Source organism: Orcinus orca, chromosome 11 (assembly GCF_937001465.1).
Source record: "Orcinus orca chromosome 11, mOrcOrc1.1, whole genome shotgun sequence".
NCBI classification, from domain to species: Eukaryota; Metazoa; Chordata; class Mammalia; order Artiodactyla; family Delphinidae; genus Orcinus; species Orcinus orca.
The window spans coordinates 98,624,924-98,645,334 of record NC_064569.1 but is presented as its reverse complement, the minus strand read 5'-3'; the positions used below and the strand labels follow the sequence as shown (position 1 = coordinate 98,645,334).

Genomic DNA, 20,411 nt, shown 5'->3' with positions numbered 1-20,411 from the left:
CTCTAGAGCCTGCGAGCCACAACTACTGAGCCCACGTGCCACAACTACTGAAGCCCGCGCGCCTAGAGCCCGTGCTCTGCAACAAGAGAAGCCACCGCAGTGAGAAGCCCGCGCTCGCTGCAATGAGAGAAAGCCTGCGCGCAGCAACAAAGACCCAGCGCAGCCATAAATAAATAAATAATTTTTTTTAAAAAAAGAAAAGACGTTATACCAGTATCTGATTGTCTGAGTTTCTTTGAAACTTCAATTCCATTTTCTTCTAACTTCCTCTTTGCACAGTCCTGGCATGCATTACCTGAAAGATGAAAACTTTTATTAAAAAACTTATCTAAGAATGGCTATCATCAAAAAGAACATAAACGACAAATGCTGGCAAGGATGTGGAGAAAAGGGAACCCTTGTACACTGTGGGTAGGAATGTAAACTGGTGCAGCCACTGTGGAAAACTGTATGGAGGTTTCTCAAAAAACTAAAAATAGAACTACCATATGATCCAGCAATCCCACTCCTGGGTATATATCCGAAAAAAACAAAAACTCTAATTGGAAAAGATACATGCACCCCGGTGTTCATAGCAGCATGATTTCAATTGCCAAGATATGGAAGAAAGTGCAAGTGTCCATCAACAGATGAATGGATAAGGAAGTTGTGGAATACATCTTGGAATACAATGGAATACTACTACTCAGCCATAAAAAAAGAACAAAATGTTGCCATTTGCAGCGACATGGATGGACTTGGAGGGCATTATGCTAAGTGAAATCAGTCAGACAGAGACTGCATGGTATCGCTCACGTGGAATCTAAAAAATATAATAAACTAGCAACAAAAAAGCAGACTCACTGATACAGAGGACAAACCACTGGTTACCAGTGGGGAGAGGGAAGGGGGGAGGAGCAATATAGGAGTAGAGGATTAAAAGGTAAAAACTATGAGGTGTAAAATAAGCTACAAGGGTATATTGTACAACACAGGGAAAATAGCCAGTATTTTATCATAACTATAAATGGAGTATAACCTTTAAAAACTGTGAATCACTATATCGTACACCTGTAAAATATAACATTGTACAGCGACTATACTTCAATTTACAAAATTGTTTTAATTTAAAAAACACCTATCTGATTTTACTGAAGCACTGACCAACTAATCCCTACCATACGCTACAGACGTCTATCAAGTTAATGCTTTTTTCAAAAGAAATGGATGACTCTGGGAGTCAGAGAACGCAGCTAAAATAAATGCGTCCTTTCCCACGGAGATAAGGGAGAAACGGAAAGCTGAGCGCGCCTGTTTCACAATTCCTTAACTGAAGCCCGTGCGGCACTACCAAGTTTCTATCTGTGGCTCTGCTGAGAGGGGCAGGGAAACCGGGGCTGCAAGGCCTCCGGCTCCACTGACCAGAGCCCCTTCTAACCCAAGTGACTGACCAGCGTGGGGAAACCTGGCACTACGTTCACCCCAGGGTGGACGCCGGGAGCCTCTGAGCGCAGTCGTACCTGGTCAACTCATAAATGGGCAGAGTCGAGCCCTGCAAGATGAGTATGGACATTTCAACCACGTAGTAGATAGAAAATTTTACACCAACACTTAGAACCTTTGCAATTAAAATCTCTGAAGGGGATGGGTCAAATTATGCACTACCACGTGTAAAACAGAGAGCTCGCGGGAACCTGCGGTACAGCCCGGGGAGCTCAGCTGGGTGCTCTGTGATGACCTAGGTCGGGGGGCGGGGGGGAGGGAGGGCCACGAGGGAGGGGGTATGTGTATACATGGAGCTGGTTCACTTCATTATACAGCAGAAACTAACACAACACTGTAAAGGAATTATATCGGATTAAAAAAAAAAAATTAACTACATCTTAGACCCAACGGTATGATACAAGTAGACTCCTGTTCTAATTCCCCCAGACTCTTGGTTCCAGGACAGGAAATTATTCCTGGCACCAGTGGATGGCCCACGTTTGACAGAGCTGCTTCCCAGTTCAAGGGACCGTCATGCAGGTGTTGCCATCTATCATCTCTGGCGGGGCTGTCCTGACGCAACACGGGCTAAGTATTCAATGTGAGAAACACATCTATGATTTTATAAGTAAGAGCAGGAAAACACTGGAACCCGTAGGCAAAAAACAGGCTGGCAAAAGCCAAGATGTGCTTTACCGAACAACGTGGTGCTGTCCACTCGATCGGCATCTGGGGAAGAAAGGAGAACAGTCAGCAGAGGCCACTCCACAGTGCTTCCTCCTCTCCACCCCCAGGGCCGACGTGAGGGCTGAACCCCGACGTGTGAAGCCCCCGAGCCGGCCCGGGCACGGGGAGCTGCCACCACGACTGCGGTTGCTGCTGACCCACCAGCCCCTCCCAGCAGGAGAAGCACCTCAAGAACACGCGTACAGACGTCCCTAAGGACACGGTCACACATTACAAGTCCAAACGGCCTTCAGCCCCCAGCAGCCTGTCAAGTCCACTCAGCTGCCAGGGTCTGGAAAAGGGGGCCTGGGTGGGGACAGGAGGCCCCGCCAGCGGCGGCAGGCGCGGGAGCCCCGGGCGAGGCCCCGTGGGTCAGGAGCGGCAGCGCCAGCGCGCAGGCCCGCGCAGGGACACCCTGAAGGCATGTTCCACTCTGCTGTCGGTCCAGGACCCCAGCCCCAGCTTCAAAATACCTGGGCACTAACTCTCTGAGCCTATCTCATCAGCTCTAAAATCACCTACTTAGTAGCAGTGGATACTGTGACCAAAAGTGAAATAAGGTCAAGGATGTAAAATTCACAGCAGTGTGTAACACAGCAAGTGTCGGCTCCCTGCTCTTTCCCTTAGTAAAAAAAAGCAGACTGCCACCCTAATGACACTTTTATTAATGTGAATGCAACTTAAGTCAGTGCATCTTGCCAATTATTAGCAATTCGGAAAAGGACTAGTGGGAAGAAGCTAGACTGCTAGACTATCTGTGCATTTGGTCCCCGTGATCTTCGCGTTATCTCTAGTCTTCAAGTTCATGGCCGGTCACATGCAGGCAGCTTTGTGGTTAACCCAATTCCACTGCGTGGGTGACTATGTCTGGGTTTCCTATTACCGTGACATGACAGCCAATACAGACCTCTTGAAGTCTGCCGTCATCCGTGTTTTATGACACCAAACTCAAAGCCATGAACTGCCCTTATGGCAAGACGAGCAATTTAAGTGCTCACTTCTCCTGGTTGTTCCTGGCAGATGATCAATTCCCCAAAGGGCCAAGGGAAATTACTTAAAAGGTGTGTTGCACTCAGCAGAACAGGGAAAAGATGTTATTTAAAAAAGAAAAGTCTTCATGAAATCACTTTGTGCTGCCGTGTTTTAATTTTTAAAATGTAGTGACAGGATAAAGGTATGAGATATCTGCATTTTTCAGGCTGTCAGTATCACAGCTGATGAAGCCGGCTGGGCAGTTTTCTTTCTCGGTTAAGGTAATCTGAAGCATGGCATGTCATCTGTGACGAGCAGATGCGTACAACTATATGCACAGCTTTGACGGTAACGTTCTATTTATACGCTACTACTGTCACACCAATAACCCTAATCTTCTATTTTTAAAGTACACAGAGACGTTAAGAAAAATAATAACTAGAAGACTGGTAAATCTAATGGCATGTAAAATTACCTCTCAATTTTATTTTATGGTACGTAATTTATATCTACAAAAAAGGGGGAAAAAAATGGAAGAATCCTATCAGATTTGTATAGTGAACAGTGGAAAAAGAAATCCCATACCTGGACTTCGCTGTTTGCAGATCTGAGTGGCAAGGTCCTGCACATACCCCGGAAAATAGTCAAAGCAGTCCCCGTAGGACACGACTTTGATCCCACGCAGAAGCATGTCTGCCTGCTGCTTAAAGAAGTGGTCTTCGCTCTCCTTGAGCACAACCATGTAGTGCTCCAAATCCGCCTTGTCCGGCACCGAATAAAGGAAGAGGGCCTGGAATATCTGATCTCGGAGGGTCTCTCCGCAGCCCACAAACAGAAAGGATTTGGTGCGGTACAAGTTCTGAAGAGCCTCCTGTGAAAGAGCCAACGAGGAGGTCGAGGCGCTCGTCTGAAAGTGCGTGAGATCCCACGACGCAAGCGGGCATCTGTGATTTTAAATCGTTGCTCCCTAACCGGCCTTTCCCAAGAGCCACAGAGGAGCAAAGTCAGAAAAGCAGCAAAAGGAAGGGGGCCCCTTCCTCTCCAAGCCAGGGCAAGCGGCCCAGGCCCCAAATCCACGTCCCCAAACCCGCGCAGATGCGCTACTGCCCACCCCTCCCCACCCACCATCTTGTCAGCGTAGTCACTCAATTCAAATCTTCTACAGTCATGTACAATTTTAAACGATTAAAACATAAAATAAGAGCATGAAATTTTCTTTCAGCTCCGAGCTGTGCATATGTAAGGCCCTGGAATTGACCTCTGTCCCAGTGAATCACAGGTGGGAACTCTGCGGAGAGGGGCCTGGCCTCGGAAGAATAGGGTTTTGGGGAGCGCGGGCAGGAGAGCTGAGGAGGAGACCAGTGACAAGGACCCAAGGGGGTGGGCGTAGAGGGAAACAAAGATTATTAGCCGGGCCGCTCAGGCACGCAGAGAATCACCAGTTCCGACACCCAAACACCTCAGAGAGAGGTGCAGTAGCGGCAAGGTGAGGGCGTCACCCCTGTGCCCAGGGCGGAGGGCGAGGGAGGGAGGGCCTGACACTGCGCTCAACAGCGAATCAGTGAAGACCTGTGGTTTCTTAAGTGCCGTAATAAACGAGTTTATAAAAGCCAGCAGGCAGTTTCTCCACACTTCATTTTGTCCAGGATATCAAACAAGCCTCACAGAGAATGAAATTTTAAAACTAGGTTTTGAAAGCTAAAAGAGATTGCTAAATAGAGAAGGGGAAGGAGATGCCTGAATGAACAGAGAAAAAAGATGAGTAGAGAGGAGTGGCCAGAGAAGAGCGCTGCAGACCGTGCAGGGGCCTGTGAGTCATGCTGAGGCAACGTAACTGGAACCCTGAGTAAGAGGATCACGGAAAGTCCACTGAGCGTCTATTCAAGGTGCCAGGCCCTGTGCCGGGCCCTGGAGACAGAGCTGAGAGCAGCGGCGTGACCCGAGGGGCAGGAGGCCTGGAGGCCAGGAACCTGCTCAGACCACCACCACTGCTGGCTAGCGGCCGCCACGCAGCCCCAGGGGTACGACCAGTGCCTAGTCAGGATGCGCGTACCATGACTTCCGGGTCTTGGGTAACGTCTTTGTATCCCGATAGGTCCAACACCATCCCGCAGGGATCTGTGTATAAGCCGTGAATGTGAAGAACTCCGTATTTGATGTGTCCTCTAGCCCACTGAAGGACCTAGCAAAGCGCAAGCCAGACAGAGGAAGAACACTGGTATTTAAAACAGGTGTAAGAGGAAAATACCCACAGTGACTCATGGCCTCTCAAACCTACCTGGGAAACAGGAAGAGATGCTTCAGTTTATATCTTTAAACCTAAGAGAAACTCAGGTGTTAAATGCTAGCTATTCCTGTCCTGCCATATCGAAAAGAACTTCTTCAGAGACCGACACTGTTATGTAGAAAATACCTTTAACATCTCAGATTATAGCACACTGTCAAGACTGATGAGCTTAGGGAGATGATGAAGGCTTTCACTTCTAAGTCACATGTTTTATTTTAATTACTGCTAGGTATACAATGTTTGTACACCCAGAAAAAATATACATATACAGAAAAAATAGTTTATCAAATAGCTCTAAACTGGCTTCATTTCAAGATACAGAAGATGCACATCACGTATATTCCTTTTATCTCCACGCCACGGGCTCTCACATCAGCGGGCCGGACTGACAACCCCAGACAAATGGAGTAACCCCCGCCCCTGCCCCCCACGAGCAGGCCTGAGCCAGCACTTCTGTTCCCTGCCACATGCAGCTTACTTCAGAGGCCCTCGGTACAGCAGGGAGCAGCCCCGCAGACGGCGCCACGCTGCTCCGACACGGGAGCAAGGTGTCCTGCCACGTGTCACGGGGGGCCCGCTCGAGGCGTCACCCGGGGCCCCGTCACAATTCCTCGGCCAAGCGCCGGGAGACAGGCTGCCTAAGGGCAGCTCCCACACTTCTCCGGGTCCCGAGTAAGACAGCATCACAACGGGCCTCGATGTCCCTGCGTGTGGGGCGGGGCTGGGACCCCCTGCCCACCAGCAGTGAAGCAGGTACAGGCAGCGGCCGTAGCCGGCAGGGATCGTACAAATCCACAGGCACACATGGCGCACAAGAAATACAAGCGATGCAATGAGACTGTGGTCAACCTTAGCAATAAAAGAAATAAAAGCGTAAAATGTGCACCTTTCCAACAGGAGAAATGTGTTTTGTTAGGTTTTTTAGTAACGCCTCGTGCTGGCAAGACATGGGAGACGGAGTCCCCCTCGCACAGCTGCAGGAGTGTAGACTGGATCTTTCTGGAGAACACGTGGGTGATTCACATCGTTTGTCTTTAAAACGGTCATGCCCTTTGACCCTAACAAGTTCTCCGGAACTTATCAAAAGTGTAGGAATTTTCACTGTAGCATCATTTATAGTTGTGAAAATATGCTCACAATGATAACTATAATCTAGTCTCACAATGAAATTACGTTTAAAACCATGCTTTTAAAGACAGTCTGATAGGAAAATGCTCACAGTATAATGTTAAGGGGAAAATGTCAGCACAAAAGCTTGGCGTGTGCTGCAGCCCGGTGTGTTCATTAATAAATAAACAAAATAAATTAATAAATAAACAAAATTAACCAAAATTCACAGCGACAGGACGGCAGGTGATCTTGCTTTCCTGAACTACAGCCTTTACCACCCACATCTCCTACAATGACAGAGCCCTTGCAGGTGTGCAGGACACAAGCAGACCGGAAGCCAGGGCAGGCAGACGAGGGGTCCTGAGGAGCTGGCGGCAGCGCCCTGTCCCAGGCCCTTCATGTCTCGTTCCAGCGGGGAGAGGAGCCTCCGCGAGCTGACAGCACCCTTCCTATGGGGCCCTCTGCTGGGAGGTGACAGCCCGTGCCACACCACAGCAGCAGTGCAAACATGCCTGCGCCTCCGCCTCTACTCCCGCCTCCCGCCCGGCGGCCGGCCCGCACCTTGGTCTTGTCCTTCAGATCCAGAGACACCATGGGCTTGTTGTGCTGTTGCCCGAAGATCTCCAGCAGGTTGTCATAGTTGGTGGTCAGCACCATGGTGCCCCTCTCCATCAGGCTGAGGATGGACTGCAGCACCAGCGGGCTCTGGATGTGCTGCTCCAGGTTGTCAAACACCTCCAGCAGGCAGTCCTGGAAGAAGCTGGGCTTGGAGTCGCCCGTGCGCTATGGAGAGGTGGACCCGGAGTTACAAAACCGCCGGCTCTCAGCCACCACCGAGCACCTAGGCAGGCGACAGTACTCTAGGCACCAGGGATGCAGTCGTTTTTTAAAAAAGAGAAAACGGCTGACCTTGTAGAGTTTACTGAAACCCTGGGGGAGGGAGGCAGGTAACGTGCAAACACGTCAGCAGTGATACACGCTGCGGGGAAGCCCAGCAGAGAAGGGGGCTCACTGCCGCGCGGCAGAGCACAGACGGGCCAGTGGTCCCGGGACGGCCTCCGAGCAGAGCGCCGGAGGGAGGGAGGCAGCTCTGGAGAGGGTGGTCCAAGCGGGGGAGGAGCCAGCGCCAGGCACCGAGGTCAGAGCACAGGTGGGGCTGAGGGCGGGAGAGGAGTGAGGGCATGTGCCGCAGGTGAGGCCAGACAGCTGACCTGGAACCAGATCACGTGGGGCCCTGAAGCCCACAGTGAAGACCGGGGCTCCCTCCCCCTCCGCGGGAGCCACAGAGGCACTGGTCTCCTCCGCCTTGCTGCTCTGGGGAACTGGATGAAAGACAGCGTGTCATGCTGCTGAGAGACCGAGCAGGGTCAGGAGTGGGACTGGGCCCCCGGATGTAGCACCAGAGGTCACTGGTGGCCTTGACCAGAGCGGCTTCAGGGGATCCCGGCCGGGCTGGGTTCCGAGGGGAGGTGAGCGGATACAACAGCCCCTGAAGAGCTGTGCTGTGAAGGGGATCAGAGAGATGGGGTGTGGCACCAGGAGGATGCTTCACGCACTCCCAGCATGAGCACCCCTCAGCCAGCCTTGCCCCGGGGCCAGCAGGACGGCGGTAGAGCCTGACCCGTGCGTTCACATGAAACGCCTCTGCCGGCCCCTGCCCGCCCCCCGCACCGCAGCCATCGGCCTCGGGAGCGTCCACCAGAGCCCCACCACGTCCTCCCAGGTGGTCGCTCATCCCAGGGCTCAGTGCTCCCTCTTCCGAGACTCTCCTGTCCCTCCCGGCTCTGGAGACCCCGCGCTGTTCCCGTCACGCGCTTCCGTGAGCCTTCGCCTCCTTCTGCCCTGAAGACCAGCTCCCCACGTCCCTGGCACCGCACACTCCGGACCAGGGTGGATGCGAGGGTGGCATCCGCTCGCTGCCGAGTCTCTCCAGCTGCGCTTCTGTCACAGCTCACGCTGGGTTCACATCCACGCAGCTGAGCCTTCCTATATCTAAATTCCTCCATCACCCTCCTCCAGCGATCCTGTCCCATCTCCGCCATCCACACCCCAAACCTTATCATGACCAGCAGCAGGACCCTTTCCAGAAGCCCTGGCCGGCCTCTCCCTCCCCCTGCCCAACTCTTAGCACCGCGGCTCCCAGGGGACTTCACCCCACTGGGACCCACGGTGCTGACCCACTGTCTCTCCCTCCCCCGCCAGCCTAACTTCTCCCATCACGCAGCCTAGATTCCATAATGTAACACTGCAGTTACTCCTGAAATTCGCTTTCAACTTCCCCGCCCTTCCCTGGCTTTGCTGGAATCCTTGGGCAAAACCCCAGCCCTGAGAAAACCAACTCTCCACTTCCTCTGCACCTGTTCCCAACCCGCTGAACACGAGGAAAACACAACCATTCTGACTGCCTCACTTGAACTCTTTTTTTATGGAAGTTCTCAAAAATACACAAAAGTAAAGAGGAGAATAAGATATGCTCCAAAGATTCACCTCCTTGACTAAACAAGCATCCACCTGGCTGGCCTCTACTTGAACGATCGGCCTCATCCGAGGGGTCCTTCGCTGGTCCATCGCCTCTGCCCCTCCCTCTCCTGACAGGGCTCAGCAACTTCCTCTAGAAAGGGCCCGGAAGCAAACTATTTTAGGCTTTGCAGGTCACACGGTCTCTGCTGCCAATACTCAACTCTGCCCTGAAGCATGAAAGCAGCCGCCCAGGAACGCAGAGCTCCATTTACAAAGCAAGCAGCACGAAAACCCTGCCCCATGGTGCTAGCTCCCCATTAACACAGCACCCGCACCTGGCCTCGCCACCCAGACTCTGCTAAAGCCACGTATGGCCACATGTACAACTCCGGCCAATGCCATGCAAACAGAGCGGCTTGCATGGCAGCCCCCGTAAGGGAGGACGCACGGCCCCTCTGTCCCCTTCCCACTAGCTGGCAGGCACACATCATTTACAGCAGGAGTCGGGGCAGCTAACCTTGAGCATGAGGTGTGGGCTGCACGGTGAAGACGGCGGAGCCATAAACGGGGGCCCGGGTTCCCCACACCGTCAAGCCCCTGTGCTCCGCTGGGGCTGCCTACCCAGATGTTTATGTGAGAAATGTAAACGCAATCACAGTCAAGCCACGTACTTTGGGGTTTCTTTCTGCAGCAGCCGAAGTTCTGCGTACTAGTTCTCAGGCTTTCTTCTCAGTTAACCCTCAACATCTGCCCACCCCAACTTCAGATGACAGCTATACTTCTTCAACAAACCTAAGGGAAAGAAAGCTGCCTCGGGCTTCGGCCGCACGTCCAGCTCCCCGTGTGCGTCCTGTCCCATGACGACCTGGCTGTGACCTGTGTGAGCTCAGCCCTTTCTGCACCCGCCCCACTGGCTCCAGGGCATCACTCAGTGAGTGTCCCCTGTATCACCAACCGCTCTTCCTCTGCTAGATCCTTTCCACCTGCAGACAAAGAAGCTCCGTCTTCTCCCATCTTACAATGTCTGGGAAGCCCCAGTCGTGTGAAGGGACGCAGCTGGCCTGCCTGGACCAAACGCAGACCTGTCTGCTCTGTCCCTTCGCTAAACGAGGGTGAGATCACCAGGCTGGTCCCCAGAGCAGCACGGCGACCTCCCTGAGACAAGCCCCCTATCCAGGCCCTGTTTAACAAGGACTGTTTTAGGAGCCCACACTGTGCTCGGCACCCGCTCTGTTTAAAGGGACGATATCCTGATGAACTGAAAGATTTCTGGCTTGTCAGCCCAACTCGGTGAGAAACAGACACGATGCAGGCTTGGAGAAGGCTAAACGCTAGACTCATTCACCAACCTGGCCCACAGCCAAGGTGTCCCCGGTGAGACCTGACGCACTTGTGCGAAAAGACTTACAGGGGACATCTTCCGGATCAGGTCATGGGCGACAACCAGCAGGTCCCCGTCCTTGGTCACCTTCCTGCGGAACTCGGCCACGTCCCCGGGGTGCAGCACCTCGAGCTGCTCCGCGGCCTCGATGATGGCCTCGATGCAGCTCCTCCACGAGCACAGGGCGGGGATCCCTGGGGCCGCAGCGGCACTGACTCCCGTCCCCATGACCAGGAGCAGCTCCTGGGGCTGTTTCCGGATGAGGCTTTTTAAAAACTTTCTACTTAAAAACAAGGGAGGGAAAGAATGAAAGCCAACGTGGAAGTACTGCAACCATGAAGAAAACAATGCACTCTGGGAACATCCGAGAGGCGTCGGGTCAAACACAGCCCGTGCTGGACACAAACACACACGCCAGTTATACTAACCGCAAGATGGAGCCTGTGTCTTTTTCTTTTTGTGTATTAATCTCACATGTTCTATCCTCATTCCTAAGGGACTTGGGACAGTACTGTCTTATTCATCTCGAGTCCCCCATAGTGTTGAGCACACGCTTAAGTGACACGTATTTGTGCACAAGAAATCTCAGCAATTTAAATTCCTTTAAAACTGCAAAGGGCTTGTAAATACAGACTATGGTGATAAAATGATCCCTGATTACAGGGACAGAAAAGAAAACTCCTGGCAAAATGCTGGTCCTCTGCAACCCACCCCCCGGCAAGCACCCCCTTCTCCTGCGTCACTTCACAGAAGTGTAACCCGCCCACTCCCAGTCAGAGGTTTCTTTCCTGTGAAACGTGGCACCCCCAGCCTTAGACGTGACCCTCTGGTCACCTGCTGCTCGGTATGGAGGCCAGGCGACCGTCGCCTCCTTGGGCAGAAAGAGAGTTGCCTCTGCGAACGTTCCTTACTTTGGAGCAGAGCGTAGTTACCTGGCCCCGGAGACGCCCTCCCCAGCTGGTGTTCTCACTTCGCTCACCCTCCCAGGTACCAGATAACATATAAGGAGACTTGTGATGGAAGCTATACACCTGTTTGAGGGTGCAGTTGACTTCATTTACCTTGATTTTTGTTCACTTCTGTCTGTTGTCTTTTCCACGGAATCCATCTGTAAATCCTAAAGAGATTCAGAAGCAATCGGTCAGAAGCAACTTCCACTTCCCAGATGAACGTTCTCTTAATAGTACCCTGGAAGAGAGATGAGGTGGAATTAAAATCAAAGGTCTTGGAGCTTTCTTTAAATTAGAATAACTGAAAAGCATAGTATACAAGAACATACACCCAAAATGGTTCCTAAGCCCCCATTCCTAATTCTGTGACTTAACAGGCCAGGCAAAGTCTCAGACCCAGATTCTGCAAAGCCCGACACTGGGGGGAAAATGCAGGGAAACTAGTGTGAGGGAGCGCAGGTGGTGCAGCGGTTCAGCGCTGGGTGTTTTCACTGCCCCTTCATGACTCTGCTCCAGAACCGCTTCCAGGTGACACGAACACAAACGACTTATCACGGAAGGAAGGCAACGCAACGGCACGACAAAGTAAAGCCACACACGGGTTTCCAGGCCTGTCCGAGCTCTCGAGGGCACCGAGCAGTGCACTGAGAGGGACCAGGACACGCCCAGCAAGTCTTCCGAGGAGACGCCAGGCCCCCCTTGGCCATGCTGAAATCCAGTCCAAGGGAATAACCGAAGTAAAAGGTCAATTCTTAGCTTACATAAAACGCGACTCTCGAATCAGCCAGGTCTCTATTGCCAGACTATCTCCATGTTCTATCGTTTTTCCAGAATCACATCCCCCCCCACCCAATTCTCTACCTAACATTTACTGCAAAGAAGGAAATATACAGAAAAAAAAAGATTAAAAAGCCCATAATCCTACTACCTACAAGCAATGACTGTTAGCATTTCTAGAGTTCCCTCTAGACTTTTTCCTTTAAAATTTTTACATCATTTGAGACCATAGGTCATATCCTACTTTTTTCATGCATTTTAATAAAAGTATTTCTCTTATGTTATTCAAAACTATTCCTAAATGTAAGTGTAACAGCAACACACATGAAATTCTATCTTGCTGATACGCTATCCTTTACTTTACCTACCTCCCCAATGTAGGGCATTACCATAACTCTGACAACCATCTCTGTGCACAAAGTTTTCGTCTATTTTGAAATTATTTATTTAGGAGAGATTTCTGACAAGCAGAATTGCTCAGTTAAAGAATATGAACTCTGTAAAGTATCTCAGCACATTACCGCCAAACTGCTTTCCAGAAAAGTGGTCAGCGGAACACCTAAGTGCCTGCTTTGCACAGCCTAACCAGCACTCATTGAAAACCACCTTTTCACATATATAATCTTTTTTTTCCCCCTCAATTAGAATTAGGTCACCAAAAACAATTTTCCAGGGGAAGGAAACAAGGCTTGATCACTCTATGCGCATCTGTAGATTTTAAAGCTAAACAGGATCCTAAGAACATCCCCTGGAAATGCACAAAGGACTCTGTGCAGGTGCCCGTGCACGTCTCCCCCCACCCCCGCTCATGGGAAAGGGTCCAGAGCGCCCTTCAAACTCCCAAAGGTGTCTGTGACCTTCCCCCAAATGTTAAGAGACCAGTCTGCAGGCGAGGAAAGTGCGGCTCCCTGATGCCCGTCCCCTGCCCAAGGCTGGTGATCGGCCCTAACTCCTTCCCACTGTGGAGTTACTATCTGAGTCATCAAAGGTCAGATTGTTCCATTTCTGTTTTATCTACTAGATATTTCCTAAGGAAAGGAACAGATATTGAGGTTTTCCACTATGTTATATAATCCCGAGAATAAGCAACCTTGGGCCCCGGCCAGGAGATTCCAATGACTGACCTAACTATTCGTCGATCCGCAGTTTAAACAGCTATGAAATAGGAAATCCTGCTAACTGACCGAGCTTTGAAAGCTTGAGAACCTCTCATAGGAAAGATGCTCTGGATTCAACCTCTGGAGTCACAGAGCTCAGGAGGCCGCAGACTTCCTTTCTCAACCTTCCACCGCATGACGGAACTCAGAGTCCTTCCTGTTCAAGCCTGTGTGAAAGGTTAATACAAGATGCTTACTGGCTGACTAAGCCAACTGCCCCCCAATCCTGCTCCCCCAAATAATCTACATCACTTGAGAATAGTTACTCCTTCCCACCTGGAAAGGAGTCTTTTACCTCATCCTGCTCTACAAGACATTTTAGAATATTTTTTAAACAGTCACTGGTCAACCGATGGCTTAAGAAATCACATGCCCCAAACTGTCACCATCGTGAAGAACTTTCAAAATCTCTCTCCAGTTCTTTCAATTATTGCTCAGCTGCTTTCGATGCTCCATATATGTACGAAGGTAGACACAAATGGAAAACCTACACATTGCATTTACACATCTGCAAAAAGGTATGAACAAATTAAACTTTTGTGGGCTGGACTTAACTCCAGAATTAAGTGATTTCAAAGTTTTCCAAACGAACAAGTTACCACTGCAAGCACTGAGCATGTACATAACAGGCGACAGCTTGCGCTCCTGGTTGGTGGTTTGCCGGCTGGAGCGCTCAGCACTCACTCGCCTCCCGAGCGTGATGAAAGCCCGGCGCTGGCTCTGCAGCACTTCCAACAGAACCGCACACGCTCCAGACTCAATAGGCAGGTGAGCCTCTAAGCTTTAATACCGGTGGGCGTCTGTAAGGATCAAAGTAGCCAACACAGGAAGTACCCAATTACATTAAATCTCAACACAATAACGATGTAATGATGAACTGCACAGCTGCCCATATTTAGACGTTTACAGTTCATTATAACACTGCATGTTGAAAGACATTACCTCATTTCCTGTTCTTTCAGCAGCATAATTATCCGAGCCAAATCTCACAATGACTTAGAAAGTACCTTGTTTTTAAACCAAGGGCCAAGCAGGAGATCTCCCTCCGAAGCACTCAGTGCCCGGTCCTAGAGGTTCCTGTAGGCGGGCAAGCCTCTGGGGCTCTGCTTACATCCCTAACACCATTCCTCCAACCCAGTCAGGTTCCAGACAACAGGAACAAAAGCCTTCAGAGCCCTTTTAGACACGGCACCTTTTGGCTTCCTCGGTGACCGTGTCGTCACCACACTTTGCAGGCCCAAAGCCAAGTCACCATGGTAACCCATTTTTTTTTCCAGGACCTATCAGCATTTTCTGAAAGCAAAATCAGGCCCCAACACAGATTTGTATCAGCAGCTTCTGTCCTTTTTATTTAAAGCCATGAATAAAAGTCTGAATAGGATATTTTCTGCTTAAAATCGGAGATCATGAGTATTTTATGAACTTCAGAGTAGCCAGAGACTGCCTTACTTATCCTTTGAATCCCTAGTGTCCAGCACTAAATAAATGTTCACCAAACTGAGTCTAATGCAAAACAGAATAAACTACAAACACCAAACTTGTTACTTACAGCTAGCAAAACGAAGTCCCGCTCCCCAGCTCCCTAACTCCACTGCACCAGACTGTCAGTGACCTCCCCGACCCGCTCCATCATGCCTCCTGGCCCCCCGGCCCTTGTGCAGTCAGTCCCACTCTCACTGGCTCTGGGCTGGGTCATGTGACTTCTTTGGCCAATGGGATGTCGGCAAACAAGCAAGCGCGCGTTTGATAAGCATGTTGACACCGGAGCCTGTCCTCTTGGAACGCAGCCTCCTAAAGCCCAGGCTAGCCTCCTGGACGGCCACCGATGGAGAGCACACCAGCTGACAGCCCAGCACCGTCCACTCGACAGGCACGCGAGGCTACGAGGGACCGTTCAACGCCAGGCAAGCGGCCAGATGCCCACAACTGCGTGAGCGACCCCAGCGAGGCCAGCCTGAGTCCTGCCGAACCAGGCCCAGGTGCTGATCTACAGAACTGGCCGTTCTTTGAAGGGCTCATCACCATTCTACACAGCCAGAAAGAGCAGAGGGATGGGAAAAAAGACAAAAGTATCAAGACCAAAAAAAAAAAAAAAAAAAAAAAGCACAGATCAATGAGTGAAAAGGGTCCATAAAGTTTTGAGGGGGGAGGGAGAAAATATTTGTCAATAATAGTATTTTAGGGACTTCCCTGGTGGTCCAGTGGCTGAGACTCCGCGCTCCCAATGCAGGGGGCCCGGGTTCGATCCCTGGTTGGGGAACTAGATCCCACGTGCATTCCGCAACTAAGAGTGCATTCCGCAACTAAGAGTTCGCATGCCACAACAAAGATCCCGCATGCCTAAACTAAGACCCAGTGCAGCCAAATAAATAAATAAATATTTTTTTAAAAAGAACAGTATTTTATTACAAGTAGCATAATAAAAAACTTAAAACGAATCACTTTCTATTATAAATTACATCTTCACTTAAGTACAAACCCTGAATTAGAAGTTTCCAGTCTGTGGGATCCTCAAAGATATTCTTAAGAAAACTTAACTTCTTCCTGTAAATAATCACATGGGTTTTGAGTGGTATATAAGAGCATGGAGATGAGCGCTCCCAAGTGGTACAGCCCCTGATGACAATGAAGGAAGAGGGGCCTACAGTAGACACGCTCAAAACATATTCCTCTTACACAGGGACATCGCAAATATTCATGAAAATTTCCAAATGCTCGCTTTTAACTCACTTGTACCCAATCCACAGTGATGGAATAAGATGCCCCCAGAATTTGTGGAAAAAGTCAGGTCACTGTGACTACAAATAACTTGATTAATGTAAAGGCCTGGCAACACAGCTAGCTCTGGTATTACACTCTGCTACTGTTACAAAAGTAACCCACACTAAGAAATGATTTATAAATCTGCTACTCACAGGAGACAGGAGACCTGAAATATTAATACTAGTATTAAATGGAACCCCTGTAGCCAGTGTGGTTCCTAAGGACTGGAATGTCCTCAAATGAGGCCAAACCAATCGCCCTGTGACTACACCCAGGCAGGTCTGCAGGCCTCCGGCCACGAAGCAAGCTCTTCCCAGCTCCATCCGGGTATCGCAGGAGTGCCTGGGGCTACAGCTCACTGACACTGACACACCTGGTCCTCAACATCCTCCTCCTCACCCTTTTCTCTAACTTGAGTCCCTCCAACTGCCTTTTTCACGGCAATCTGGTTCCCGGTGTTAACTGGGAGGGGGGCCACAGAAGCAGAAATCATTCGGCAACAAGAGGAAGTTTTCAAGTACATTTGACAGACTTCTAACCACTAACGAATCATCTGGGGTCTGGTTGGTAGAGGTATTTCTGGCGAGTTTGGTTAGCCTAAGTAGGTTCATCTGAGCTGAAAACAAGGTACAAATGGACCTTGAATAATTAAGCTTCCAGAACTGCAAAGGAGAGGCTTGCCCTGAAACCACAACACCTGGGGCTCTGGTGGAGAAAATACAGAATCTGGAGACAGGAGACACCACCATATCCCCCAGCCCCGAGATCGCTCTGAACCTCAGTTTCCATATCTGTCAAATGGGAATGCCATCATCCACATCACTGATTGTCGCGAAGATTTTGAGTGAGTCAAATATCTGAAAGGCACTTAACCTTAAGATGTTTATCTATTACTATAAACCACCTCAGCAGCCAGCTGCTCTCCCTCAGCAACAGGAAGCTTTCGGCTCAACACTGCTTCTCCACAATGACATACTCATTTAACCTGGATTCTGGTAAAACTTAACCCAGTCATTACTAGTAAGAGATCTTCAGGATGAATTGTTTTCTTCAAGTTACAGGAAATACAAAACCTTAATTTGAAAACATGCTACTTAACGAATCACTTTTTATTCAGTCAAAATAAACTGCAGGGGGAAAAAAGTCCTTATTTTGTAATGATCAAAATGTGCTCATTTGCTTCTTGAAACCAGCGCCTCCAAACAGAGTTGCTTGGGCACATAAGCTCAAACCGAGAAAACAACAAAACCCGCCACTAATAAAAAATTTAAAGGCCACAGTTTAGTTCAAAAAGCAACATTAATTACTGACACTTTCTACGCCCCTATTAGATTCAAGGGCAAACACTAAGCACCTTACGTGCATTCTCACGTAAAGCTCTCAACAACCCTGTGACGTGGCTCTTATTACCTCTCACCTGGCCAACGCTGACATTAAACCCTTTTAAGAGGCCAGCCACCATGCTAAATGGAGCCTTGAAGGTTTTCTCCAATCATCAGTGCAGCTCAGGAGGGCAAGCAAACATACCTGACATTTTACCAGGAACACTGCCAACATCTGAAGTGGTCACTGCTTAACAGCCTGTTCATCAGATGTGACATGCTGCACAGCTCAAATAGACACGTTACTTAACAATAAGCCAATAATGGCTTATTAAAATGTATCAATGCAGAGGCCAAATGCTGAAGCACCAGCATTTATCCATCCCAAGAGGAATAAGAGATGTTCTAGAAAGTAAACCTCCAGTGAAATCCAAAATTATAGAATTTTAGAGCTGGAGGGATCTTAAAGGTTCCGCGATGTCAAATACTCTAAATAACAGATGTGAAAATTGAGACTGAGAGGCAGTGACTTGGTCAAGGTCCCCTAGGGAGTCCGGGGACAAGCTATAAACTCATTCCTGGCTTATGTCCCATAATCTTGCCACTATCCCGGGCACCAGCTGGTCCACTGTGACCCCAAAACTTCATGTAAGGTACCCATTTGTACCTCTTTTTACGACCATATCTTTATAAATACCAAGCCACACAGTCTGGCTGATCTGCAGGTTCACCTGCTTCCTCGCTCCATTCATTTTCCAGAAATGCTAAGAGAAACAGCCAGCATTAGGAGATACTAGAGGCAGCAAGAAGCCTCGGGCAAACAACTAGCTCAGAAGAGCTTTCTGTTTGCTCCGGGCTGGCAGCTCACCACACAGCTGTCCGGTTAACTTTAGCAAGCAAATATAAGATAAGGAACAGATAAGGAGGGCTCAGCTGGGAAACAAAGCCACCACTGGAGAGGACTTCAGTCTCCTGGGAAAGAGACCTTGAGGCTCTTTGAGGGAGGAAGTAGGATCCAGCAGAAAGAGTCCAGGCTTAGAAGTTAACCGAGTATCAGCTGTACTACTTAATATGGGGTCGAGTTACTCCGTCTCTCTGAGCTGTGTTTCCTTCATCTGTAAAAAAGGAATAATATCTTACACCTCAGGGTTGCTGCAAACACTAAAAGGGGTAACACTTAAAACAGCAGAGCCCACAATAGTGCGATCCCCACTATACCATGTGCACGCGATGGGTATCCTTCCTGGATTTAATCAACTGAAATTAAATAAAATTTAAAACTCAGTTCCTTGGTCACACTAGTCACGTTTTAAATGCTTGACAGCCACACGTGCCGAGTGAACTGGACAGCACAGATCCAGGGCGTTTTCATCATCACTGAAAGTTCTACTGTACAGCGTCATCGTACCTGGCGAGTCTCCCTGCCCCTCACCCAAGTCCAGACCTCAACAAATAAAAGTCCTGTGGATTTATTCTCGATCGATCTCTAATCCATACCCTCCGCCATGCCTTGCAGTCCTCACAACTTGTCTGGACTGACAGCCACCCTGCTTCCGGTTTCAGCCCCTCTGGTCCCACCCTGTCTCCAAAGTGATGTTTCTGACACAACACATCTGAACTCGTCTCTCCTTCAAGGGCTTTCCAGTTCCTTCAGGACCCCCAAGCCCAGCTTCCAAACACTCCATGATCTGGTTCCACTTCTGAGCCCCAGCCTCTCCTCTCCCTGCCCACTGTGCCACATGTGCACCTCCGGGGTGGATGCTGGGCTCACTCTGACACACAGTCACCCTGATGAAGCCCTAGGTGACCTATGGGCAAAAGACCAAAACCTCCCCTAAAAGGACTAACAAGTTCCCAGCATCAGTCCCCAGGCAGAAAACGGTGGGCTGAGACAAGAAAGAGCTGGAAAGGTCTTTGGGGCCTAGACTTTAAGAAGATTAGCCGTGCTTGAGGTCCTCGCTGGTACCACCTGGTCCAGGTCACCTCCACCTCTCCTGTGGTCTTGCTTCCTCCAAACAATTCTCCCACATCAGACCCAGCAATTGTTCAAAATCACAAAATCCCTCTTCACTCCCCTCCTCAGACCCCTCGATGGCCCCCCACTCCCTTCAAATACCAAATCCTCCACCAGGCTTCAGGAGCTCCTCTTGCTTTGGTCCTGACTACCCTGGCCCAGCCCGTTCTTACCACTCCACGCCTGAAACCCCGCCCTCTGCCAGGCTTCCCAGTTTCCCCCATTCTGGTCTCCTCTATCCAGAACACCTCCCTCACTCCTCTCCACTGACAACGCCCCCCTTTCTTCAGCTTGGAGCTGGACCATCACTCACGCAGGGGGATGGGAGAAGCAGTAATTCAAGAAAGGGCCAAGGGCACGGTGGGCCTCAGGGAACAAAGCTGGATTCTTCCCACTTAGGATTCCCTCTAATAGCCCCTGAGGACCTTGCTCGTTAAGGAGGTATTACATCTCCAGCCACGCGCCCAGGATGAATCTATGCTCCAGCCCACTTCTTGGTTTCCAAAATCTCATGTGCTTTGTGGCTGCCTCTCTACCTTTTCACATACTGTCCCTTTGCCTAGAGTGACCCTGGCAAACTTTTTTTTTTTTTTTTTTTTGCAGTAGGCAGGCCTCTCACTGTCGTGGCCTCTCCTGTTGCGGAGCACAGGCTCCGGACGCGCAGGCTCAGCGGCCATGGCTCACGGGCCCAGCCGCTCCACGGCATGTGGGATCCTCCCGGACCGGGGCACGAACCCGCGTCCCCTGCATCGGCAGGCGGACTCTCAGCCACTGCGCCACCAGGGAAGCCCCTGGCAAACTTCTTTATTTCAACCTTCAAGAATCAGCTCACCTATTACCTGTCACTTTTCCTCCCCTCCAAGAAGCTCTCCATAACACCCCTTCCTGAGAATCTGACCCTCACCCCAGCTAAGTTCAAGGCCATATAAAAACTACCTAGGTGCTTAACTATCCCCCTCCATTGTGGCCCTGAGAGCAGGGACTGTGTCATCTCTGGCTCCAGTGCCAATTCCTGTAAACTTAGTCTT

The 20,411-nt window shown here is 50.1% G+C and overlaps 1 protein-coding gene across 16 annotated transcripts in view; it reads right to left on the bottom strand.

Annotated features, from left to right (window-relative positions):
• FAM118A (family with sequence similarity 118 member A) overlaps positions 1 to 20,411 on the bottom strand; it is a 45,938-nt gene that overhangs the window by 23,490 nt on the left and 2,037 nt on the right. For 5 of the 16 annotated variants that reach the window (XR_007470375.1, XM_049695043.1, XM_033405235.2 and 2 more), the window contains exons 2-8: positions 11,462 to 11,517; positions 10,428 to 10,683; positions 7,121 to 7,342; positions 5,216 to 5,344; positions 3,748 to 4,033; positions 2,161 to 2,193; positions 212 to 295 (exon numbers count right to left, since the gene is read on the bottom strand). Coding sequence is in view for 15 of the 16 variants with exons in the window: in XM_049695043.1 (XP_049551000.1) it covers positions 212 to 295; positions 2,161 to 2,193; positions 3,748 to 4,033; positions 5,216 to 5,344; positions 7,121 to 7,342; positions 10,428 to 10,683; positions 11,462 to 11,508 (1,057 nt within the window). In the remaining variant the exon portion in view is untranslated. Of the gene's footprint in view, positions 1 to 211; positions 296 to 2,160; positions 2,194 to 3,747; positions 4,034 to 5,215; positions 5,345 to 7,120; positions 7,343 to 10,427; positions 10,684 to 11,461; positions 11,589 to 13,251; positions 13,452 to 20,411 lie in introns of all 16 variants that reach the window. The other 11 variants (XM_033405233.2, XM_033405230.2, XM_033405232.2 and 8 more) reach the window with 6 other exon arrangements.